Below are 27,040 nucleotides of genomic sequence, written 5' to 3' on the forward strand. Positions count from 1 at the left end.
GATGCAAAAGAAGGGCGGAGAAAGTATTCGCGAATATTCGGAAATCGAATATTTGCGATTGCGAATATTCGGCAACATAAAAGGATCGCCTCAGCTTAGCTCCTCGGCCCAGGGTCTCTAATCATACCAGCAATGCTTTTAGACGTCGATAGGATGTGATCTGTTTTAAAAATACATTTGAAAAAATATGAATATTCGGAATAGCGAATTTTGGCTGCGAAATTCGAGTTACTCGCGAATATTCGAATATGCCATATTCGTAACGAATATTCGCAATGCGAATATTCGTGAGCAACACTAACCTCCATGCAAGATCCCAAAACTTATTCGGAATGCTGGAAGAATTCAGGAGGGCTGATCCCTCCGTGAGGACTCTTTCTGGACAGTCCCTTAAAGACAGGGGCTTCAAAATGTCCGAGGCCATGACCCTCGGGTACAGCTCACGCCGACCTAGAGAGCCCACCTCAAGGGCAGTTATCCGCCACTGCCTCAGTACCTTCAATGTCAGGGGGACGTAGGACGGGAGATACCCATGCGATCTCCTGAGATCACCTGTCCTCCCCCCTCCCTCCCATTCCCTCAAGAACAGCAAGAGCCAGTCCTTGCATGAACATTCCCACCAGGAAAGCACGTCCACAAAAATGGACTGCAAGTTGTATTTAACAAAGATGGTGACGAAGAACACCACCGGGTTGACCATGTCTAACCCTCCTTGCCTTCGCTGGCAGAATGTGACCTCCCTCTTGATCAGGTTCAGTCTGTTTCCCCACAACAGCAGGAAAAAATGACCATAGACTCGAGCATAGAGAGATGCTGGCAAAAGACACACGTAGCTCACAAAGAGAAATTCAGGCAGTAAGTACGTTTTAACCAAGCTTACCCTTTCCCTCAAGGAAAGTTTCCAACCTTTCCAGGCCTTCACCTTCCGAGTGGCACTCACCAGCCTGCGCTCCCAATTTAGCTTGGGATAGTCACCCAGGCCGAAATGAATGCCTAGGACTCGGATCTCTGGCACGGGCGTGGGGAACACGTCCGGAAGGGGAACCTGCTCCCCCTTCTTCCCTATCCAAAAAACTTCACAGTTATCCCAATTGACTAGCGAGCCCGACGCCTCGGAGTAGCACCCAATCTGGGATCCCACAAAGCGGGCCTCCTTAATGATCAGATACCACCACCGAGACATCGTCCGCGTAGGCCACAACCCTCACCGCCGAAACCGGACACCCGACAGGCCCCACCGGAACCCCCTCCAGACGCCCGCAGTCTAGCCTCCTTACGAAGGGGTCCACCGCAAAGACGTACAGAAGAGGGCTCAGCGGCAGTGCTGGGACAAGGCAATTTGGTGCCCAGGGCGAAGATGGCAAACTGCGCCCCCCTCCACGGTTTGGGGGAATTCGCTCTAATTTAATTTCCCATGGCCAGACGTGAAGAGAGATTTCTGCAGTAAGACACCGAAAACAAAAAAAATAACCTTTTTTTAATTCCTCCCTATTCTATGTAAAATCTAAGAAAAAATATTGCAATTATATACTGTACATTTTAATTGAAGTACGGTATCTTGTATATATCTGAGAACATGCATGCTTCTTACCTTTGATTCATTTTCCTTTGTTAGTCTAGGGGTTTATTTTAAATGTGGCTGAAATAAAATCTTTTTAAAAACTGTGAGGTGACATTGTTGGATCATATCCAACATCCTGTTAATTTATCAGTAACGTAAAAACATATTTTTTATCAGTTTTTTCTTAATACAGTGTTCATTAACCTCGCCTCAGCAGCCTCCTCCCCTCCCCAATCCAGCCATTTATTAATCTGCTCTTCTGCTTACTTTACACAAGTTCAGTGACTTCAGTCCGTACTCCGCACACTCACTGTCTGCTAGCTTCCAGCTAGAGCCAGGCTTCTCGAGTCCTCAGCTCCTCTAGCTCACAGCGCCGACACAGCTCCCTGCGCTCCTCGGAGACCTCCCACCTCGCCTCCGGCCGTGAGTGACGTCACGCCGCTGGCAGGAACTACGAGACTCCTCCGTAGGGGGAGCAGGACTAAACACTGAAGCTGACAGGGCAGAGAGGGAGGTGACGGATGCAGGAGCGCACTCGTGACTCGGCACACACAATTTGTACAGTGCTGCTGCCCGCTGGCTATGACACATAGGTGTACACACTGGCAGCTGTGGCAGAACATCACCTGCGCCCCCCTCCTATAGCAAATGGTAGCGCCCAGGGCATTCGCCCATCCCGCCCACCCCTTGTACCGGCCCTGCTCAACGGGCAACCCTTCCGGACGCCAGAATCCACAGCAAAGGCCCGGCACACCCAACCGTTGATAAGAGGGAAGCTTTCAGCTGTACAAAACTTGTAGCCAATTCACAAATTGATCAGGCAGACCGTATCTCCTCAGAAGAAGCCAGAGGTAAAAGAAAATACCGCTCTGAAAACTGCTGATCCCTCTGCTATGCTTCCGTCCCACTGAACCAAAAAGGGTGCTGGCTGTGCACAGGTGCATTAGATAGAGAAAATTCCTGGACTGCCGCATGACTGTTGTATAATCTATGTCACTTCAGATTTTACCCCTTACATACATTACTATACCTTATCAAGTAACTTTAGACCAAACCGAGGGTGTGGAGTAAACATGGCCGTAGCAGCCTCCTTTATTTAAAAATATAAAAACTTTAACATAACTCAAAACCAAATTTCCATAACCCAAGGTGTGATCAATATTGCAGGAAACCTTTATTAAAACTTTTTGTGCCATTCCTGCACTGCGGCCTTCTTCTTCCGATAATAGGCCTCAAGCCGACTTACTGGCTCAAAGACAAACTTGACCGCAGTGCCCCATTTCCATTACTTCCAGCTAAGCCTCCGCTGGCTGTAATCCCAAACCTCAGGACCCATACCAACGACAAGTCCTGACCCATGTTTTACTGGTATTTCCTCCTCCTGCAACACGACCGCCACCCGCCACAGCGCACCACTGTAAACACCTTTACAGTTGGGCGACCCTCCACACCCTAAGGGCCCTCTTTATGCCATCCTGCAGACCCAGCACCCACATGTCTATTCCTACATCTGTCAAATGCACCCCATCCCTGCGCAAATACCGCCATGTCCCCTCCAGCTCCATGTGCCGAATGACCAACCCCCCGTTCCTCTCCATGAACCTCCCAATGACCCTGTTTACCTTTCTCCTGGCCCTGTTGATGCCCCCCCAAGATCTGGCAAGGCGCCACGACGTGCGAGACACCATGTCTGACCACACTACCACCATCTCTGGAAAAGCCATGCGTAGCCTGAGGACGTCAAACTTTATGTCCTTAGTCAGATCTAACATGGACTTCAGGCCGAGGTCGTTCCCACCCACGTGCAAAATTAGGACATCGGGCGGTCTGTCCAGCCGCGCATATTTATGCACCTCGGGCACAAGCCTGCTCCAAAGCATCCCACGTACCCCTATCCAGTGAATCCTAGCCTCCTCCCTAGGAAACCCCAGCTGTCTACCTTCCGGTCTGGCCTCAGCCCTCTTTGCCCCCCAATACACATAGGAGTGCCCCATGATCCATACCAGGGCCGGCGCCGAACCTGTAAGACAAAAGAAAATATCTCCAGCGTAACCTAGCCGCCCCAACTAATAAGCTTCACAACACCACACAGTTATCAGTCCCCCCCCCCTCTAACGGTCCCCCTTTTCTTCCTCTTTTTTTTTTTTTTTTTTTACAACTGGACTAACAAATGAGGGCGTACATAAATACGAAACCTATTAGACTCCCATCTCCCTATTTCTTTCACTGACTCATCATCTAAACCACTCCTGGCTGCCTCTGTAGCTGCTCCAATCCTAAACGAGTGGGCTGAATATTCCTTGTCCGCCAGGCCCAAGAACCTCAAACCAGAGCGAAATACCGCCGTGAATTGAAACCTGGATAGAGGAGACCCATCTGCATGTATCAAGAAGGACTGCCCGACCTCCGGGCGGTTCTCCAAAAAACTACTTATCGCCCCCACCGGACATACCGGCGACCCCGGTACCCCAAAAACCAAGACCCGTTTCCCTTTCCCCTTTTGATCCGTCTTGGATTTTCTCAGCCAGAGTGTCACCCTATCACTCTCGCAACTTACCTCGCTTCTCCAGATCCCTCCCTGTATCTTCTTGGAAGGGCTAACCAATTCCCCAAAGAAGGCTAACGCAAATGCCGCGCAAAATAATGCGACTTCATAGGCCGAGGCACAGACCTCCGGCAAACACTCGAACAAACCCTTCAGCACCCCAAACGACACTGGTCGTCTGGCATCCTTGTTGGGCTTACCCCGCCTATATCCCTTTAGTGCCTGTCTCACCCAAAATTCTTTAGTGAAATCCGGCAGGCCTTGCCATTTTAATAAAAATGCCAATGCCGCCACCTTCTTATTCAGGCCCGAAACCGATGCACCTCCCTCCATTAACCTCGACACAAAATACAACACCAGTAACCATCCATCCGGACCCTTGACGTCGACCCCAGTATCGCGTACTACATCCTCCCACTCCTGCCAAACCTTGCTGTAGGCGGCCCACGTCGTCTCACTCACCGACCTGCGAATCCACCCTTGCGCTACTCCAAGGCAATTTTCCACAGCCCTTCGGGACAGGTGAGTCCTCTTTCCTCCGGCGCCAACTCCCGAAACCTGTCCCACTGAAAACGAGATAACGCATCAGCGATGACGTTTTCAACCCCAGGGATGTGCACTGCATAAATAAATATATTCAATTGCATGCAACGTAAGGTTAGCCTCTGAAGCATACTCACCACCGGTGGCGATGAAGCGGACATTTTGTTAAGCACCTGAACGACTCCCATGTTGTCTACGTGGAAACGAACCTTTCGATCCCGAAAGGACTCCCCCCACAGTTCCACTGCCAGCACCACCGGAAACAATTCCAGGAGCACCAGGTTTTTTGTGAAACCCGCCTGTACCCAACACGGCGGCCAAGCGCCCGCACACCATTTTCCTTGGAAAAAGGCTCCAAATCCCGTGGAACCCTCTGCATCTGTAAACAACTCCATGTCATAGTTGCTAACCGGCCCCGCCATCCACATGGCCCTCCCGTTAAAGGACTCCAAAAAGCTGTGCCACACACGCAAATCCTGCCTGTGCGTTTTTCCCAAACGGATAAAATTATGCGGTGAACGCACCCCTGCCGTGCTGGCCGACAGCCGTCGACAAAAGGCCCTGCCCATGGGTATAATGCGACACGCAAAATTGAGCTTGCCCAGCAAGGATTGGAGAGCTCGCAGCGTTACCTTCTGAGACGACAACATACCTCTAACTTCTTCCTTCAGCGCATCAACTTTGCCATCCGGCAAACGGCACTCCATGGCGGCCGAGTCTATCGTGATCCCCAAAAAGGTGCTCCAGTGTCCCTAATAGTACCGCACACGTCCTGGATCCGGCCGGTCCCACGCACACGAAGTCATCTAGGTAGTGGATGATGGAACTAACCCCTGATACGTCCCTGACCACCCATTCCAGAAACGAACTGAACTGCTCGAACAGGGCGCACGATATCGAACAGCCCATGGGCAGGCAACGATCAATGAAGAACTCGTTCTTCCAAGTGCACCCCAACAGGCGGAAGCTGTCGGGGTGCACCGGTAGCAGCCGAAAGGCGGCTTCCACATCGTCCTTGGCTAACAGTGCCCCCTGACCGTAATGCCGCACCCACGCCACCGCCGCATCAAAGGACGTGTACTTAACCGCACAGGTATCGGGGTCTATGGTGTCATTCACCGACCCCCCTTTTGGAAAAGAAAGGTGGTGGATTAACCGAAATTTGTTAGGCTCCTTTTTTGGAACCACCCCCAACGGCGACACCACCAATTCTGGCAAGGGGTTCTCTGCGAACGGGCCCGCCATACGCCCCAAAGCCACCTCCTTCAGTAGTTTCTCAGAAACCACGTCAGGATGACGGAAAGCCGACCGCAAATTGCGAGGAACCGGCGGAATGTCCCGCAACGAGCATGGAATCCTGAATCCCTCCCCAAAACCCTCCTCCAGCAAGCGGGCGGCCTGCCTGTCCAGATACCTACTTAGAAACGGCCGCATCCTTCCCACCATCACCGGAGTCGTCCCTCTTGTTGCCAAACTCACCTGACCGACCTTTTCCTTGTTTGAAACATCTCGCCTGGGTGTGAGATCCCCCGCAGCCAGAACATTCGTGTTTGAATCTGCACGAAGACCTGAACTTGCAGTTGCCGGCGTTGTATTGCCAACAAACCCCTTTCGTTTTACTGGCCGACTGTCCAGAGGAAGACGACCCGCCGGCCCCGTCTCGAAAAAACTGATTTGGCGCCCGTGCGGCCGTCATAAGGCGGACCCACAAGTTTATGTCCTTGTGGTCCCACCTCAAATCCGGACGCATCGCCATCCGCTGCCTAAACTGCTCATCATAGCGCAGCCAGGCTGTGCCCCCATAAACCCTATAGGCCTCCCCTATGGAGTCTTGATACCCAAAAAGCGCCGCACCGCACTCCGGCTTCTTAGTGCTAATCACACTAGCTAGAATGCCGAAGGCCTGCAGCCAATTCGAGAAGGTACGCGGAATGAGACGATACCTACGTTTTTCCTCGTCTCCTTTCTTGTAGTCGTCCGGTTTTACCCTGTCCAGGTTGAACTTCTCCAGGGGCAAAAGCGAAAAGATCTCCACGTACTCACCTTTACCTATTTTTTCGTGCACCTCCGCCTTCAAGTGTGTCCCCAACGGCCCTTCGAAACACACATACATTTCACACTTGGACGCATCGTCCAGCCTGACCACATCCTGCCTTTCCGCAGGTGCCTTGGCGACCTCCTCCCCTTTTCCCTGTGCCCCTCCACCGAAGCCGGAGCGGGGGCGGGTGGTGACACCACGGGCGATGCGGCCTGCACCCCCCCTGTGTCCGTCGTCCTCGCAACTGCACCAGACAATGCACCACTATTCTGCGGAGACCCCCAAGCCCCCGCTGGGCTGACCTCTCCCCCCCTGCTCAAAACGGGACACCAGCTCTTTAATCCCTTCTAAAAAACCCTTAAAACCAGCCTCCTCCCCCCCCTAGGAAAATCCTTCCTGACCACTGTCTGGCTACCACTGGCCCCCCCATCTCCATCCCCAGCAGTAGCAGTTATATTTTGAGAGGACTTACGGGGTTGCCTGGGGGATGCTGCCCCAGCCAACCGTCCCGAATCCACCGCTGCTGCGATCGCCGCGTTGAACCCCTCAGATCCGGAAAGTTCTCCTTCTGACCTGTCCACAGCCAGATCGACCTCCACAGATGAGAACCCCCCAGGGGAAAGATCCCTGGAGGGGAAAGGTCCTGCCACGTTCTGGCTCCGCCCCCTCGTGGCGGACCCGCCGCACGATTTTGTCGCCGCTTTTTCCGCTCGGGGGGGCTCCCTCCAGCCCTGCAGGCTTTACTCCTGGTTGCCGTCCTGCCCGAACTCCCATCCATCCGGCCTAGAGACCCGGCCGCGGAGGTGCTAGGCCCGCGGTTCGCGGCCCTCGATTCTTCCTGCCGAGGCCCCCCCACGCGACAGACCGCGTGGTGTGAGGGGCCCGCGCGCTCCGGTTCCTGTTGGCGCACGTGCGAATCGGCCGACCCAGAGCTCCTGGAGCGGCCGCCCGTAGAGCTGCGCGATGGCTGGGGATTCCGTCCGGTGACCCCCCCGGCGGGAGCGTTGCGGCGCTTGGCGGGGGGGCCCGACGGGGCCCGAGTAGCGGGATTCCCTGGGCGCGTGGCTCTTGGGGAGAGGTCAGGAGAGCAGCGCTCAGGCGGCTTAGAGCGCCTAGCTCGCGCTGACTCTCTCCCCCTTGTCTGTGGACCCACCGCAGGCGGCTCCATAATAGGCCCCAGGTTCTCCTGAACCGAGGCTCGCCCCCTGGAAGAGGCTTCGGCCCTGAGCTCCTCTAAGAGCTCCTGAATCCGTGACATGGCTGCAAATTCACTAGGGGCAGTGTTACAGAGGTGGGAGGGCTCTTACTTTTTATACTGCCCTGCCCTCCCCCTCGCCTGTTTCTTCCTGCCAATCCCCTACCCTCTCTCTTTTATTCCCAGCTTAACCCCCGTCATGCCAGCCCTCCGCCTATGGCATTCTTTGTTTTAGCTCCGGGCTTTTCTCTCCTTGAAACAATGTCTTTATTCAGCAAAAAAATTCCAAAACACAAAACAACCAAAAACAGTGCAGTCAAAAAGGAGAGGTGGACAAAAGGAAAAGGGTGGCTGACATGTTTCACATCTTTCGATGCTTAGTCGTAGCTAGTGAGCAGTGACAAAAAACTGTGGCCCAGATTCACGTAGATTGGCGCATCTCTGCGGCGGCTTAACGTATCCGATTTACGTTACGCCGCCGCAACTTAGACGGGCAAGTGCTGTATTCTCAAAACACTTGCTCTGTAAGTTGCGGCGGCATAGCGTAAATCGGCCGGCGTAAGCCCGCCTAATTCAAATGTGGGACAGGGGGGCGTGTTTTATGTTAATGTTGTGTGACCCGACGTGATTGAAGTTTTTCCCGAACAGCGCATTCGCCGTCCGTGGAAATCTCCCAGTGTGCATTGCTCCTAATACGCCGCAAGGACATATTGGTTTTGACGTGGACGTAAATTACGTCCAGCCCCATTCACGGACGAGTTACGCAAACAACGCAAAATTTTCAAATTTCAACGCGGGAACGACGGCCATACTTAACATTGTTACGCCGCACTTATGCCACCATATAGCAGGGGCAACTATACGCCGGGAAAAGACTAACGTAAACGTCGTAACTTTACTGCGTCTGCCGCGCGTACGTTCGGGAATTTGCGTATCTAGCTAATTTGCATACTCAACGCGGAATTCGTTGGAAGCGCCACCTAGCGGTAAAAAAAAAAAGCAGTTTAGATCCGACAGCGTAAGAGACTCACGCCTGTCGGATCTAATGGATATCTATGCGTAACTGATTCTAAGAATCAGGCGCATAGATACGACGGCGCGACTCAGAGATACGACGGCGTATCTCTTTTGAGAATCTGGGCCTGTGTTTAAATAGAGGGGAAGAAGGTGAGTGGGGCGTTTCACTAATCAACCCGCAGGTGATCATTAATCAAAAGAACACTTTAAAACCCTTGATGTGTCACACATGGGGTACTATCGTATGTGAAATAGAAAACATATATATAAGACAGAAGGGAACCCCATGTGTGAAAACACATATGTGTTATAACCAATATAGTGAAAATAAACTTTTTTAAAAGTGTTTATATACTGTGACATAGAATGTTGTGAAATAAGGCCCCTTTCACATTGAGGAGTTACAAAAACGCGGTAAAAACGATGTGCGTTATTAGCGCGTTTTTACCGCGATTTTACCGCGTTTGCGGTAAAAATAGCGCTAACGCCCATGCATTATTACAGCGTTTTGAAAACGTTTTTCAAGCATCAGCTTTATAAAAGAAACACCACCCCCTGACATCATATCCTGTCTACTTCCTGTATTTTCGTAAAGGAAAGAGTACAAGGATAAGATGGAGTATTATGAGCTGCTTTTGTTGTTTGTGTATTCTCCAACAGAGACCGCAACGTCGTTTTTGGGTTCATCCCATCCACCAAATGCATTCTGAGAGAGGACAATTTGTACTACTTTATCGTGAACTGAGAGAGCACCCTGATAAATTCAGAAATTATACTCGGATGAGCATCTCAACGTAAGTAAAAATATCCTACTTGTCAAAGCCAGACCCTGTAGTCCATCATCCCAGTTCTTGCCTTAAAAACCCTAATCCCACCCCTTCTACTCCAAAACACAACTCATGAAACATAATCCTACTGCCACTTGTTTAAAATCATTATGCATAAACCTTAAACTATAATTAGCGGGATTAGGGTTATTGATTAATATCATTAATTAGCGGGGTTAGGGTTATTGATTTGTCTATTTAATTAGCGGGATTAGGGTTAGGGTTATTGATTTGTCTATTTAATTAGCGGGATTAGGGTTAGGGTTATTGATTAATATCATTAATTAGCGGGATTAGGGTTAGGGTTATTGATTTGTCTATTTAATTAGCGAGATTAGGGTTAGGGTTATTGATTTGTCTATTTAATTAGCGGGATTAGGGTTAGGGTTATTGATTAATATCATTAATTAGCGGGATTAGGGTTAGGGTTATTGATTTGTCTATTTAATTAGCGAGATTAGGGTTAGGGTTATTGATTTGTCTATTTAATTAGCGGGATTAGGGTTAGGGTTATTGATTAATATCATTAATTAGTGGGATTAGGGTTAGGGTTATTGATTAATATCATTAATTAGCGGGATTAGGGTTAGGGTTATTGATTTGTCTATTTAATTAGCGGGATTAGGGTTAGGGTTATTGATTAATATCATTAATTAGCGGGATTAGGGTTATTGATTTGTCTATTTAATTAGCGGGATTAGGGTTAGGGTTATTGATTTGTCTATTTAATTAGCGGGGTTAGGGTTATTGATTAATATCATTAATTAGCGGGATTAGGGTTAGGGTTATTGATTTGTCTATTTAATTAGCGGGATTAGGGTTAGGGTTATTGATTTGTCTATTTAATTAGCGGGATTAGTTTTAGGGTTATTGATTAGGATCGATAGAAAACATAATTCCGTTTTTTAATAATCCTAATCTCATTTTTGTTAACAAAACACACTTTGAATACTCGTAAATCTCCTTCCTATAGTCCCAAACTCCGAAGCTTACCCTAATCACACTCTACAATTTTAACCCCACCTTTTTTTTTTAAGATTTGACTTTCTTCTTGATCTTCTGACACCATTCTTGTCAAGACAGGATACTAATTGCAGGGATGCAATCTCACCATGCGAACGCTTACTTATAACGTTACGGTAATTGGATATTTTTTTCTTTTTTTTTAGTAACATTGCAGAATACTATAACAAAATCAGTTTTTTGGAACACAAAGATTTATTTACGGTAATTGAACATTTGTCAATATTTTTATTCTTCAAAATACTAAATGTCAACATTTAGAAAATAAATGCATCTATATCAAGACATTTTCGGGGTTAAATTCACCCAAATTAAAAACCTTGTTGGCTATTTATAACAACTTACAAATGTACCCAGATTTTTTGTACATAGTTATTCTCTTTTTTTGTCAAAAAGAAACATATCAAAAACACATCAATATATATATTTTTTTATAACAAAAATATTGAAGGTAATCATTACATTACACCTCATTTTTACGAAAATTGACAAATGTCTAGAATGTAGACAAAAAAACATAAAAAATATCACTTTACGACAATTATCAACCCAATTTACGGCTCTTGGTAATATAGTTGCTGCAGGAGGGATTCCTCTTGCGAAATAGATGGACGAGGAGGAGGAGGAGGAGGAGGAGGAGGAGGAGGAGGAGGAGGAGGAGGATGGTGCATCTGAGAATATTGTTGGGGGAAATCATAGTGTCCCATTTGTGGCCTTAAATTATATTGTGGGGTGTTTTGCATAAAGTTTGGATTAAAGTGTGGCTGATATGAGTTTGGAATACTATACGAAGTTTCTGGATTCTGGTGCCCATATCCTCCATGATATGCTGGTTGACTTCCAAGGGTCGGGGGGCGAGCAGCTGTGGACAGGTCTGCGGTTTTATGTTGATAATTTTGCACAAGTCTAATTATGTCCACTCGTAGATCACACAGTAGGGAGGGATCCACTTTGTCCACCTGTGGCATGAGGCTTTTGAAAAAGGTGAGCATTTCACTGCTTTCGTTTTTTTGTGCCGAAATGAGATGTTTTACTACTTCTATTAATTCGACATGTTGTTCTTTGTTAGTTTTTTTTCTGTACGTTCCCCTCTTTTTGGGTGGCTGTACAGTGTCCTGTAGATCTTCATTCTCAAAATCCTGCGGTTCATTGGTCTCACTAGTCCCGGGTTCATGCTCTTGCTCCTCGTCCTCAGTGTTGTCTGAGCTGAAATTGCTTTCAGTTCTGCCCAAATGGAAATTAAAGAAGGTTATACTATGCTACACGGTAATTTTATTACTTTAGTTAATAATAACATTTTTGATAAAGTTTTAAGTATACTTACGGTCTCTGCTGCATGACTGGCTTCAAGAATTGTAGCTCAGCATAATGGCAGTATGTCCGGGAAACCTTTGCTCCCGAACCACTACGCACATTTTCTTGACGGAGATGTTCACGTCTATAATTATCCCTTAATGTTTTCCATCGCGATTTGATGGTTTTCACTGTAAATAAATAATATCATTTTATTTTTACAGATATCTTGCCACAGGGAATAGTTATTCATCACTGCAATATGAATTTAGAATTGGAATCTCAACTATAAGTGAAATTGTGAAGCAAACATGTGATGCAATATGGACCCTGAAATGTAGATTCATGCCAATTCCAAGCAAAGAAAAATGGGAAGATATTGCCCAGCGTTTTTGGATGAAAACGAACTTTCCAAACTGTTTAGGAGCTATTGACGGAAAACATATTAGGTTAATAAAACCATGCCATAGTGGAAGTCAATTTTTTAATTATAAATTTTTTTTCCATAGTTCTATTGGCTGTGGTCGATGCAGACTATAAATTTATTTATGTTGATATTGGAGCTTTCGGAAGCAGTGCAGACTCTGGTGTTTTCAAGCATAGTAAATTTGGAAAAAAACTGGCATCTAATGAACTAGATTTGCCTGACAACCAACCCCTGCCCGGAACAGAAGGACCAGATATGCCATTTGTTTTTGTAGCCGATGATGCATTTGCTATTCACGAACATCTAATGAAGCCCTTTTCATTGAGAAATCTTGATACACGAAAAAGGATATTTAATTATAGGCTGTGTCGGGCACGTAGACTGGTAGAATGTGCTTTTGGTATACTATCAAACAAATGGCAAATCTTTCTCAAACCAATGAATCTCAAAATAGAGAATGCAGCAAAGGTAGTAAAGGCTGCATGTGTGCTACATAATTTAGTACGAGAGAGAGATGGAGTAAATTTTGAGGATACATTGGCAAACAATATGGAACCTGCAGATTTTATTCATGTTCGTGGTCCAATAGTGGGTTTCTCAATTAGGGATGAATTTGCGGACTACTTTATGAGTCCTGCCGGGGCAGTGAGTTGGCAGGAAGATATGATTTAAAGTTTAAATTGACCAGCTTCACTATAGTTGACATTAATACTTTCATTAAAAGCTTAAGATATATGTGATATTCTAGTGTGTTATTAAATTTATCAATGCAATACTGGCGTCTTTATAAATTCACTCTCGATCATTTTGGTATATTATTTATTAGAATTAGTCCATTATATATGTATAAACATTAAGCACTAGGTTTAGAAGTATGGGACTAATAGGGATGTGACTTGGACTATTATAAGTGGGATTAGGACTTCTAGAACTTCGTTTAATAATACTATTAGTAAATATGACTATTCTTCATATAATTAGGAGTATTAGATAGAGGATTTTGACTATTATAGTAGTCCTAATCCCACTTGAAATAGTCATAATCCCACCCCCATAGTCATAATCCCACTTCAAATAGTCATAATCCCACCCCCATAGTCATAATCCCACTTCAAATAGTCATAATCCCACCCACATAGTCATAATCCCACTTCAAATAGTCATAATCCCACCCCCATAGTCATAATCCCACTTCAAATAGTCATAATCCCACCCCCATAGTCATAATCCCACTTCAAATAGTCATAATCCCACCCACATAGTCATAATCCCACTTCAAATAGTCATAATCCCACCCCCATAGTCATAATCCCACTTCAAATAGTCATAATCCCACCCCCATAGTCATAATCCCACCCCCATAGTCATAATCCCACTTCAAATAGTCATAATCCCACTTGAAATAGTCATAATCCCACTTCAAATAGTCATAATCCCACCCCCATAGTCATAATCCCACCCCCATAGTCATAATCCCACTTGAAATAGTCATAATCCCACCCCCATAGTCATAATCCCACTTGAAATAGTCATAATCCCACCCCCATAGTCATAATCCCACTTCAAATAGTCATAATCCCACCCCCATAGTCATAATCCCACTTGAAATAGTAATAATCCCACTTCAAATAGTCATAATCTCACTTAGAATCGTCAGAGATCCACTTCTATGAGTAGTAAAAGGACTAGAAAAAGTGGGATTAGGACTAGAAAAAGTGGGATTAGGAAGAGAAAAAGTGGGATTAGGACTAGAAAAAGTGGGATTAGGAAGAGAAAAAGTGGGATTAGGAAGAGAAAAAGTGGGATTAGGACTAGAAAAAGTGGTATTAGGACTAGAAAAAGTGGTATTAGGACTAGAAAAAGTGGGATTAGGACTAGAAAAAGTGGGATTAGGACTAGAAAAAGTGGGATTAGGACTAGAAAAAGTGGGATTAGGACGAGAAAAAGTGGGATTAGGACGAGAAAAAGTGGGATTAGGACGAGAAAAAGTGGGATTAGGACGAGAAAAAGTGGGATTAGGACTAGAAAAAGTGGGATTAGGACTAGAAAAAGTGGGATTAGGAAGAGAAAAAGTGGGATTATGATTACACTAGAGATTACATGAGGGTGTGTACTTACTTTTTGCCTGTTTATCTTTTTTGCCCAAGATAGCCCAATTATGAATGTGGATTAGGGCCACAGCATTCCAAGCTGCCCTTTTTTTTAAACGGTTGGAATACCATTCATGCTTCTTGTCCCATAGTTCAGGGTGATTTCTCATGGATTCTATAAATTCCTCTGGTTCAGAGCCTCTTTCTTCTCTCACTTCTGCAGATGTTGGCTGCATTTGTCTACTGCTGCTTTCCTGCATGATGACACTTTCTGTTTCTCCTCTTCTCAATCGGATTTCCTGGTATCCCAGCATACTTCACTCTAGTGCGATCATGTGACCTCCACACAGGTTATGAGCGGTATTACAGCGCTATTACTGCGGGTTTAAAGCGGTACCCATTCATTTCTATGGGGATAGGCGTTTTTACAGTGCTATTTTCTGCGCCCAAAAGAAGCTTCAAAAATGCTGTTTGTCAGACTTTTTTCAACGCCCAGCCAGCAAAACTCCTCAGTGTGAAAGGTTACATTGAGATACATGGGAGGTGTTTTTTTAACGTTTTTATAGCGGGAAAATTAGCGCAAAAACGCCTCTAAAACTCCTTAATGTGAAAGGGGCCTAAACATATATAAAAAATGAAAAATTGGTGCAATCAACTTGTGTTAATAGTCTAAATGATCATTAGTAGATATCAAGTATAGAGCTTATTAAAATTGCAACATTTAGTATATGTAAGTAAAACACAAAATAGAAAGTATAAAAATATGGTGTTTGATTAAAAATAGTATATATGTGATTATGATACTATGTGCTATACTCTGTCATTCTGGTTTGAGTGCCATTTTAAGGCATTTATATATCTCATAGTACTTTACAAAAAAGGTTATTTAATATTGTATTTGTTCCAAAAGACTTTTAGGCCCCATACTCACGACCAAACATGTCTGCTGAAACTGGTCCGCAGGCCAGTTTCAGCAGACATGTTTGGTCGTGTGTGGGCGCGAGCGGGCCGAATTCCAGCAAACATTTGCCCGCCGGGCCTTTTCCCAGCAGACAAATATCCCTGGACTTGTTTTAAAACAGTCCGCTGGAATTCTGCCCGCTCGGACATGTACGGTCGTCAGTACAGACCTACCGTACATGTCCAGGCGCCCGCCGTCCCTCGCATGCGTCGAATGACTTCGACGCATGCGTGGAAGCATTTTAAAGGCGGGCCGCCCACGTCGCTGCGTCATTGTCGCGGCGACACCGCGTCATCGACGCGGCGACACCGCGGACACGCCCCGCGTATTGTTTACGCGCGGACTTCTGTACGATGGTGTGTACAACCATCGTACAGAAGCCCTCTGGCAGACATGTATGGTGAAAACGGTCCGACGGACCGCTTTCACCATACATGTTTGGTCGTGAGTACCCGGCCTTAGAGATATGATCAACAAACCAGAAATAACACGTGGTATGCATCAAGGGCAGAACTCTTTTCTCTTTCGTTCATGGACGGACACAGCATCCTTTGACAGTAGGGTTATGCACCTTCCTTCCAGGAGAGTTTAGGCAGAATTTACAGCACTTAAAGTGTTAACAACCTTTCCTTAGTGCAGCTCCTCCCAGGGGGCGTGGTTTCCCGGGCATAACCCACACCCTGCTCTAGCAGCCTCAGTTTTTTTCTGCCTAACGACAGGAGAGGTCAGGCACTTCTGGAGTCCTGTACTCTAGAGATTTCTTTCTTGCGATTTTTGTCGCTTTTTATTATTTTGTTCCTGCATTTTGAATCCTGTGATTCCTCTATCAACAGCCGACAGGGTGACAGGCTGGGTCTTGACTCTTGTAGTCCCCCCATGTTTGGCCATCGAGCGTGTGCCGGCCCTTAGCTCAGCTTTGGGATGTCCACGACAGGCCCCGTTGCTCCAGGGGCGGCCAGGGAACATCTTGTTCTAGGGCACACATATGATCGGTCTTTTATGGCTTTGTCACAGTGTGTCTGGCCGACAGCCATGCCGTTTAGCGGACATTGGATCTGTCTGGGATACTTCCAGCCGGTGGTCGCAGGACGGGTAAGTAGTGGCCCTTGCTCAGGTAAGTGGTCTGGTTGGAATTTTCCCCTGGGAGGTCGACTGAGGGCTTGTCCTGCTTTCCTCTCTCTCCTTTTTTTCCTTTTCCCTTCTTGGGTAGCGGCTATGAGGGTTTACTTTTTCTGGGGTCTCTGATACACCTGGGCCTGTGTGCGCAGCGGGGGCTGAGTGTGTTCACTGCAGGGGGCTGTGTGTGTTCACTACAGGGGCTATGGTGTGATTTTTGTACTATGCTATTTTTTCGGTGTCACTGTTTTAAATGTGCAACGGCCGCCATTTTGCCGGAGACGCGCTCTATATAGCTCGGCGGCCATTTTTCCATGGTCCTGTGCTGTTTTTGTACACATTCGGCGGCCATCTTGGAATTCGTTTGGCCTCGTGTGACCGCTTTAGCGCTGCAAAAAAGACCGCAAATCTGACTGAGGGAGACAGACGCAGCGCAGCCGGCAGTCTCAGCACACCTTTTCCTTCTCTCAGACTGCGCTGCCAGGGAGGGGTGGTGAGTCCCAGGGGCCCCAATACTCTGTAGTAGCAGCCAGGAGGTGACCAGTGGGTTTTTTTTCCTGCCTTGCAGTAAGAGTGACACAGCGCTGGGGCATTATGGAGCCTGAACCAGGGACTTCTTCCCCAGCAATGCCTGAGTTAATCCTTGACGCCCCTCCCCCTGCCACATCTGTTGAGGCAATGTCGGCTGTCCTGGAGTCTTTTCTGCCAGGTTTGAAGTGGCTGGCGCCCGGATGGGGGGTAAAAAGCGCCCCCTCCCTGAGCCTGCTTCTGGGGATGTCTCTGACGTAGAATCGGACCATGCTATTGCTGCTTCTGGTTCTGTAGTGTCAGAGGATGCGGGCTTAACCCACATGGACAGTGAGGATGACTCTGCTTCAGGGTCAGTTGCTGACAAGGAATTTGTTGGAGCTCTTATTTCTGTGGTGCGTGATACTCTGCAACTTGAAGATGTGGCGGAGGCACCTGACGTGCCAGCCCCTTTTGGGTTCCGCAAACCGTCACGCACAGCTAAAGTGTTTCCTTGTGTTCCTCATTTGGACAGTATGTTGTACAAGGAATGGGATACACCGCAAAAAGTTTTTGCCGTTCCAAAATACTTTGCAACCCGTTACCTCCTTGAGGAGGACTTTTTGAAAAAGTGGGTCTCTCCTCTGTCAGTGGACCCTCCCGTGTCCAGACTGAGCAAGGCCACCACGTTGCCTGTGGAAGGGGCTCCTGCATTTAAGGACCCTGCTGACAGGAATGTGGAGGCTGTGGCCCGCTCCCTATTCACTGTTGTGGGTTCGGCGGTGAGACCGGCTCTGGCCGGGACCCTGGTGTCACAGACTCTGACTGAAAGGGCGAAGCTCCTGCTGGTTCAGGGTCTAAAATTTGGCTGTGAGTCGGCCATTGATACGATCCCCTTGCTTTCTAGGGCTTCCGTCTATGCGGTGGTATTGCGCCGCCTTGTGTGGCTCAAATGCTGGTCGGCTGACCAGTCCTCTAAGAAGGCTTTGGTGGATTTGCCCTTTTAAGGGTGAACGGCTTTTTGGGGCATCCCTGGATGACATCATTAAGGATGCCACGGGTGGTAAGAGCACACTGCTCCCACAGTCTGGGAAGGGTAAGGAGCCTCGCTGCAAGCAAGGGCCCTTTTCTACTACCCCCAATCGTTTTTTCCGTGAGCCCAGCACGGCGGGAAAAGGTCAGGGGTTTTACTCCAATCCGTTTCTTGGCCCCAAGAAGGAAGGGGTTCGCCCTATCCTGGACCTCAAGGCCCTCAATTGCTTTTTCAAGGTGCAAAAATTCAGGATGGAGTCGATTCGCTCTGTAATAGCAGCACTCCATCAGGGGGACTTCATGGCATCCTTGGATATCATGGACGCATACCTCCATGTTCCCATGGAGGTTTCTGCTCTTTGCGATTTGGAGAAGATCACTTTCAATTTGTGGCCCTCCCGTTTGGCCTGGCTTCGGCACCGCGGGTTTTTACCAAGGTGCTCGCCCCGATACTAGCCCTGCTGCGGCAGTGAGGGATTGCTATTGTGGGATATCTGGACGACCTTCTCCTGAGAGCTTCCTCAGGCTCAGAGTTAGAGGAGGATGTGTCTATCACGTGTCAGACTCTCCAAGAGTTCGGCTGGCTTCTGAATCTCCAGAAGTCAATGTTAGTTCCGTCCCAGAGGCTGGAATACCTGGGACTCGTCCTGGACTCCGCGGAGGCAAGAGTGTTCCTCCCATCGGAGAAACTGAAGACCCTGCAATCTGCGGTGAGGCAGTTGTCGACCCAGAATTGGTCGTCTCTTCTCTTCTGCATGAGAGTTCTGGGTCTGATGGTGGCCTCCTTCGAGGCGGTCCCGTATGCCCAATTCCACACCAGGGAACTACAGAAGGAGATTCTGTCACGTTGGGACAAGCTCCCGTCTTCTCTGGATTACCAGATTCAGTTGAGCCATCTGGTTAAGTCTTCCCTGGGGTAGTGGCTGACGTCTCCGGTGCTTGGGACCGGGAAGTTGTTTCTGCCGTGCCGCTGTACAGTGGTCAAGACGGATGCCAGCCTCTCCGGTTGGGGGGGGGCGTTTGGGGCACTCAGTCAGCCCAGGGGCGCTGGACTCAGGAAGAGTCCCGCCTGCCGATCAATATTCTGGAGCTCCGAGCAATCAAGCCGTGCCTTGCCAGGTGGTCCCTGGAGCTGCCGGGCCGACCGGTCAGGATCCAGTCCGACAACGTGGCGTACGTCAATCATCAGGGAGGCACAAGGAGCTCAGCGGCAGCGACGGAGCTCGCGCACATCCTTCGGTGGGCCGAAAGGTCTGTTCCGGCTCTGTCGGCCGTGTATATTCCGGGAGTTCAGAATTGGCAAGCCGACTTCCTAAGTCGCACAACTCTGGATCAAGGGGAGTGGTCTCTCCACCCGTAGGTGGTTCAGGGTCTGTCCTGAAAATGAGGCACTCCAGACGTGGACCTTCTAGCGTCCCGCCTCAACCGAAAGGTGGCACGATTCGTGGCCAGGTCAAGAGACCCGTGGGCAGATGCGTCAGACGCGTTGGTGGCTCCCTGGGGTCACTATCGCCTAATTTACGCCTTCCCTCCTCTGAAGCTTCTTCCTCGCCTGCTGTGCAGAGTGGAAGCCGAAGGGATTCCAACAATCCTGATCGCCCCAGATTGGCCGCGCCGCTCCTGGTACGTGGACCTGGTGCGTCTGGTGGCAAACGCCCCCTGGCGTCTACCCCTGAGAGAAGATCTTCTGTCGCAGGGTCCGATCTTCCATCCTGCTTTACAGTCACTGGCTTTAACGGCGTGGCTGTTGAGCCAGGTGCTGAAGGACCGGGGCCTGTTGGGCTCGGTGATCTCTACCATGCTGCGCGCACGGAAGTCTACTTCACGAAAGATTTACCATCGTAGGTGGAAAGCCTACATCTCTATGTGTGAGGGGATGTAGTGGCACCCTTGTACATACGTGGTGTCCCGGATTCTGCTGTTCTTACAGCGGGGAGTGGATCAGGCTCTCGCCTTGGGCACGGTCAAGAGCCAGATATCTGCTCTGGCTGTTTACTTTCAGCGTCCTTTGGCAGCGCACTTCTTGATTTGCACGTTTGTGCAGGGGGTCTGCCATGTGGCCCCTCCGGTGCGCCCTCCACTGCCCACATGGGACTTGAATTTGGTCCTCTCGGTGCTTCAGCGAGCTCCCTTTGAGGACATTTGGAAGATCCCTTTGATGACTCTGTCACAAAAGGTGTTTTTTCTGGTAGCTATTACCTCTATCAGACGGGTGTCTGAACTGGCGGCCTTGTCCTGCAAGGCCCCCTACTTGGTCATCCATCAGGATAAGGCGGTGCTGCGTCCGCATCCCTCTTTTCTTCCAAAGGTCGTTTCGGCCTTTCACATTAATGAGGACATTGTTCTTCCATCCTTATGTCCTCAGCCGAAGAACCCGAAGGAGGTCATTTTACATTCCCTGGATGTGGTTCGGGCCCTTTGAGTTTACTTATCGGCGACGGCTCCTTCCGGAAGTCGGACTCACTGTTTGTGTCGGTGTCTGGTCCCAGAAAGGGTCCGGCAGTCTCGTCGGCCACTATTTCCAGGTGGATCCGACAGGTTGTGCTTCAGGCCTATGCCCTGAAGGGGAGGGCGCCCCCTTTTCGGGTCACGGCGCATTCGACCAGGGCGATCGGTGCCTCTTGGGCTTTCCGACATCAAGCCTCTGTGTTACAGGTGTGTAAGGCAGCAACCTGGTCGTCGGTCTACACTTTTTCAAAGTTTTACAAGGTGGATGTGAGTGCATCTTCTGATGCCTCCTTTGGCCGCAGGGTGTTAACAGGCGGCAGTTTAAGATTGGAGTTCCTCCGTTAAGTAACTCCAGTTTTGTTTGGGGTGAAGCCTGGTTTGCTGTTTTTCCCACGCCTCGAAATTTTTTGACACTGCTTGGGGACGTCCCTACTGTCAAAGGATGCTTTGTCCGTCCAAGAACGAAAGAGAAAATAGGATTTTTGTACTTACCGTAAAATCCATTTCTCTGAAGTTCATGGACGGACACAGCACCCACCCCTCCTTTGTTTGTACTGCTTGTTACGAACTGAGGCTGCTAGAGCAGGGTGTGGGTTATGCCCGGGGAGCCACGCCCCCTGGGAGGAGCTGCACTAAGGAAAGGTTGTTAACGCTTTAAGTGCTGTAAATTCTGCCTAAACTCTCCTGGAAGGTGCATAACCCTACTGTCAAAGGATGCTGTGTCCGTCCATGAACTTCAGAAAAATTGATTTTACGGTGAGTACAAAAATCCTATTTTTCGGCTCCACTGTCGTCTATCTTCTATTAATTATTTATATTAGGTTATGAAAACGGCACAAAAACATGTGCAAAAAATAATAATAACAATAACTAATGGGAGGACAAAGAATTGCTTCCTAAAGTTTCAAAAAGTCTCAAAGTGTCACACTATTGGGATAGTAATTCTGACCTATAATGGAGGCTATATATGAAGAACCTGTAGCCTAAAAATCTCCTGCATGGCCAATCCCTGTGTGGAAAAATGCACTACCCATATTGTAATGATATATTCCGGACGACCGGAGGGAAATATCACCAGGGAAATCCAGACAAAAGGTGTATTGAATTGTGTGGAAATGCTAAATTCATCTAATAAAAGTAGGACACGTCCCACTCAAAATTTAGCCCCAAAGGGCGTCTGGAATTGAGAATAAAAATCCATCTAACTTCTTGTCTGCACAGTATATTGAATTTGTCCCCGCCCCTGGCTGGTTTTATGATTCTTTCTAATCCTTGAATAACTAGACTGGAGGTGTCCTTTTGGTGAAAGTTGTTCCAGTGTCGTGCGACATTGGTGGCATGATCCTTATCAATGTTGTATAAGTGATCATAGAGGCGATCTCTGAGTCTTCTGGTTGTCCTACCTACATACTGTATAGAGCAAAGTTTGCATGTGATCACGTATACAACATATCGTGTATTGCAATTAATGAAAAAATGTAGCTTGTGCGATTTCCCTGTAGACGTGGAGATGACAGTATCCCCCTTCTGAATAAAAGAACAGTATGTGCAGCCATGACTTCCACATCTAAACGTTCCATTGAAGGATAACCAATTAGTGGAAGTTGACCTGCTACTGAAGAGACTTGAGATAATAAACTACTAAGGGATGGAGCCTTTCTAGATAGTGCGGACACCTCCCTTGAGGATTTCACAATAGATGGGATCGTTGGACAGGATTGGAAGATATTTAGTGATGATCTTTTTTACTTTATGGAACTCACTGCTGTACAGAGTGGAAAAAGTAGGAATGAAATTAGAACTTTGATCTTTGGAATTTTTTGTGTGACCCTGTCCGTTGGGAGCGATGGGTTTATCTGAGAGCAATTTTTTCCTGGGTACTTCTTTAGCTATTGATAGGCCTCTATTTATTATGGCTCTTGAGTAACCTCTCTCCTTGAATCTGTTAGGCCTCGTACAGACGACCGGATCTATCCGCTGGGATTAATCCGCGGATCAGTTCCAGCAGATAGATCCGGTCGTCTGTACGGCCTAGCGGACATTTATCCGCGTGGATTTGTCCAGCCGACCGTTTTCAAGCGGATAAAAATTTCTTAGCATGCTAAGAAATCTATCCGCTGGGAACCTGTCCGCCGGACAGATTCGTTGGTTAGTACACAATACCCGTGGATAAAAAACCTGCGCATGCTCAGACAAAATGAGGGGATGGGAGCGCTCGTTCAGGTAAAACTCGCGTTTGTTTGTGACATGGCACATTCGTAATTTTAAATATCTAGTGTGTCGTTTATTGCCTCGTTTTTTTTAAAGCGGTCTCTTGCTAGAATAAACCCGTTCTCTTGCTGATGCTATCTAGCCAGATGTTGTAACTTTCTTTTGGTCCTCCACATGTATATATATTTATGTTATGTTCTTTTTAGTTAATGTTGATCTTATATATATATATTATTTATTTTTATTTATTTTTGTTGGCAAGTTATGTCAACATTGTTTTTTTGGGCCCTTTTCTTTGTTTTTTTTGTTGGCAAGTTGACAAAAAAAAAGAAAAGGGCCCAAAAAAATTTATGTTGACATAACTTCCCAAAAAAAAAAAAAGGGCCCAAAAAAACAATGTTGACATAACTTGCCAACAAAAAAAAAAATAGAAAAAAAATAAAAGGGCCCAAAAAAAAAAATGTTGACATCAACATTTTTTTTTGGGCACTTTTATTTTTTTTAAATTTTTTTGTTGGCAAGTTATGTCAACATTGTTTTTTTGGGCCCTTTTCTTTTTTTTTTTTTTTTTTGGCAAGTTATGTCAACATTGTTGGAGCAGCAGCAAGTGAGCCAATGGAGCCCAAGCTGTGATAGTCCAAAAAAAAAAAAAACGTTTTTGGGTGAATCATCTGGAAGGCCGGGAATAACCTTGTCCTCTTCCTTGTAACCTTCCTTACAGGCTGCTTTGCAGCGGAACTTGCACGGACCCGTCCGCGGCCCCATGCAGGTGGGGATGATGTGGCAGCAGGAGGAGGTCGCAGGTGTTGGGCAGGATAGGCCGGGTCACTGAGCTCAGTCTCGCTGGTCAGCCTGCCCCGGTGCATCCACCAAAGGACCTGATTAATCATGTCCTTGGCCATCCTTCTTTGCTCCTCCCCCACTTGGCTTATTTCATGAGTGACGTAGGCGCTGTATGCCTCAGTGGGTTTGAGGGGGGCCCTCATTAAGGCACTAGCCTCCCGGATCATTGCCAGGCTTTCATCCTCCACTTGCCTCCTGCGCCTCCTTAGGCCTGGTTCCCTCATCTGGAGGGGAGGGACTTGGCTCGTGGTGCTGAGCCTGGGCCTGGGGACCTGCTGACCTCCACTGGGCCCAGCCTCCTCCTGGCTGCCACTGACCCCTTCCGCCTGGCTGACATGGACCTCATCAGGAGCTGCCACCTCCTGGCTGGTCTCTTCTTCCTGTGTCAAAAAAAGGGACATGTTGTAATATTTAGCACAATCAAATCACACACATTTTCATGCTCTAGACTGGTTTGTTTTTTCTTCCTTTAAACTTGAACAGACTCTCCTTCTGACCCCTGCACTTGGTATCCCTGACCCCTATTTTTATGCCCGCGACTTTTATTTTCCAATATTTTTTTGGGATTACAATATCAACTCAATAAACAAACAATAATTAGCAGCCCAGAAATATGTTGCAAACTACTCTACCTCAGAAGTGTAGACTCGCATATCTGGGTCCATGCCAGCCAGCCCCTCAGCGGACTCTGCAGGGGTGTGGGGATCCCTGGAAGTTCCGCTGCAAAGAAGGCTGGAAGGAAGACTTGACATTGATTCCCGGCCCTCCATTTGATCACCCAAAAACTGAAGCTCCTTGTAGTACGACAGAGTGGGCTCCGTTGACGCACTTGCTGCTGATCCTGATCTTTGTTCTTGTTGTTCTCTATATATATTTCGGTATACGCTCCTCAGGTTTGGGATTTTATCCTTGACTATGTTGCCTGTGCAGCCAGGAATCCATGTCTTCATATATGTTGCTAGGTCAGCAAGTGCTGCCGTTCGTAGTTTTTTTTATAGTACATCGGGTGCTTGGAATCCCAGAGTATGGGCATTTCCCGGTAGCTGTGGATAAGCCTAGTAATATTTTCTGGTCCCACTATATGGTCCATCCTTTTGTTGTTTTTTTGGAATTTTATTCTAGATTAACACTCTAAAAAAAAAAAAAAAAAAAATTTTTTAAAAAAGGCTCAGCATTTACATTGTCAGAATATGTGGCCAAACATTTTTCAGCTACTATACAAACACAGTGTCTCCTGCAGCAAAAATGCTGGGCAGCTCTGCCCCATTGTTGTTCCAAAAACTGATTTTACATGCAGACCCTTTGGTTCCATTTCTCAAAATACATGGGATCTATAACCATCCCCAATTATTAATAATTCTAGTAATCATCAAGGCACTATTTCATGTGTAGATAGCATTCCCCTCAGCATTGATGACATATAAATACACTTCCTAATTACCTCTGTCCAACCAACACAGAACAATACTTGCATGATCAGAATACACCAGGCAAAAATTAAAAAGAGGTAGAGCATTCTTCACATCTAGATTTAGTGATGTGTCCAAGCATTTGGAGAACAAAATACCATTTTCGTCCACAAGATACATAAATAGCATTAAAAGGGTGCAAACAACAGACAAAACCCCCATCCCATGGCTCTCAAGTTTCTAGGCCTCTTCTTATCCCATGTTGGAATTTCTTACCTTCGTCTCTCTAGCTCCTCGTTTAGCACGCTCGATTAATCTCCGCGTAACCTACGTAATCACGTTGTATTCATTCTATACACTCCGCGTATGCATGAAACGCCGCCCTCGTCACCTTTGCCATGCCCCTAATCAATGTAAAACTAAAATATATGGCGTTAACTCTGTAGCTTCTTTTAAAAAACGATCGAATAATCTCCACGTAACCTACGTAATCACGTCGTATTCATGCTATACCCTCCGCGTATGCCTGAAACGCCGCCCTCGTCTCCGCCCATGACGGAACATTTCCTCTTTTCCACGCCCCTAATCACTGTGGGAAGGAAAAATGTCACACGAGCGTGCACGAAGCTCTCAGGCTGCAAGTGAAGGGACAGAGGCAGGAACGTCCCGATCCAGGGCCAAACGCTATAAGGCCACTAACATGGCTTTTGAAGAAATGGTGGAGTTAGTTGACATACTGCGGAGGAAGGACTATGACGGGGAATATGGGCCATACAAGACCCCTAACCGCAGAAAGGCCAAAATTATGGACAAGGTGGCGAGGAGAATGAAGAAGATGTTTGGTGTCACCAGGTCCAAAGAACAGCTCCGGAAACGTTGGTCCGACTTGAAACTGCGGGAGCCACGAGCCACATCATTTGAAGAAGATCAAGAAAATTATCAACAAAAGTAAGTCCTTTATTTTTTTGGGGGGGGCAATTTTATTCATTCATTATTTGACATGTACATTTCTACATCTGTCTCCTTGGCCTGGTTGTACTTCTGAACACATGTTGAAATTGAATGTGTTTAAAGAAAATACTTATCTTTTGCAACGATCGTTAATAGTAAACATCGTTCACATCACATCGTTTCTTACAAATCTATAAGGCTTACATACATATTTATACAGATTAACACTTTCTTAACCTTCTCTTTTAACATGTTATTTCTCTTTGACAAGCTCTCCACAATCCGCCCTGCGTCCACCATATGTAAATATATCTTAATATACTTCCCTTCCCCCTTAAACCACCCTTATCCTACCCACCCCTGCCCCCCCAGAAAAAAAAAAAAATACTCCATCCCCCTCCTGGCGTCTCTCCCCCCCCCACCTCAGAGGTTTCGCTCTCTGTATGTAAAGTATGGGGTCCATATCTGTCTATACTTCTCCTCCTGTTCTCTTACACCCATCGTCAATTTTTCCATTAGCTGAATTTCTGTTACTCTATCTAACCATTGTTGTCTAGTTGGTGTAGCTGTACTTTTCCACAGAATTGGGATACAGGCCCTTGCTGCCGTCAACAGGTGTCTAAGAAGGGAATTTTTAAACTTTACTGTGGAGATTGGAAAGTCATATAATAGGTAGGAGGCTGGGTTATCACCCAGCTCCACCTCAGTAATTTCTTTTACCATATACTCAATCATTTTCCAAAATTTCTTCAATTTTTCGCATTCCCAAAATATGTGTAAAATTGTACCCTTCTCTTTTCCACAGCGCCAGCATAAATCTGAAGCATCCGGAAAAAAGCGTTTTAGAGCGACAGGGGTTTTGTACCATCTGGTTAAGATCTTATAGCCACCTTCCTGATATCTAGTAGCTATCGAGGCCTTATGCGTGAAGGAGAAAATCTTTGTTTTCTGTGTCTCTGATAGTTTAATCCCCAGATCTCTTTCCCATGCTTGTAGAAATGGT

General features: G+C 47.1%; 1 protein-coding gene and 1 long non-coding RNA gene across 2 annotated transcripts; one reads left to right on the forward strand and one right to left on the reverse strand.

The window, feature by feature from the left end:
* The first annotated feature begins 9,308 nt into the window (after positions 1–9,308).
* Positions 9,309–13,242, forward strand: LOC120918430. Its single transcript, XR_005744375.1, has 3 exons — positions 9,309–9,693; positions 10,764–10,865; positions 12,267–13,242. It is a non-coding gene; the product is annotated as an uncharacterized LOC120918430 (long non-coding RNA).
* Positions 10,932–14,945, reverse strand: LOC120918429 (zinc finger homeobox protein 4-like). The gene is made up of 3 exons (XM_040329992.1): positions 14,588–14,945; positions 12,074–12,233; positions 10,932–11,973 (listed from the first exon to the last, which is right to left on the reverse strand). Exons 1-3 carry the CDS (start codon positions 14,871–14,873, stop codon positions 11,304–11,306), a joined length of 1,116 nt encoding a protein of 371 aa, XP_040185926.1. The 5' UTR covers positions 14,874–14,945; the 3' UTR covers positions 10,932–11,303.
* Between the last annotated feature and the right edge of the window lie 12,095 nt (positions 14,946–27,040).

This window comes from Rana temporaria, chromosome 12 (genome assembly GCF_905171775.1).
Source record: "Rana temporaria chromosome 12, aRanTem1.1, whole genome shotgun sequence".
Taxonomy (NCBI): domain Eukaryota; kingdom Metazoa; phylum Chordata; class Amphibia; order Anura; family Ranidae; genus Rana; species Rana temporaria.

Coding starts and splice junctions, on each gene's coding strand:
- LOC120918429 (XM_040329992.1), bottom strand. CDS start 14,873: ATGCTGGGATACCAGGAAATCCGATTGAGAAGAGGAGAAACAGAAAGT. Junction 12,234..14,587: donor AAAAGATAAACAGGCAAAAA/GTAAGTACACAC, acceptor ATTTATTTACAG/TGAAAACCATCAAATCGCGA. Junction 11,974..12,073: donor CCAGTCATGCAGCAGAGACC/GTAAGTATACTT, acceptor CCATTTGGGCAG/AACTGAAAGCAATTTCAGCT.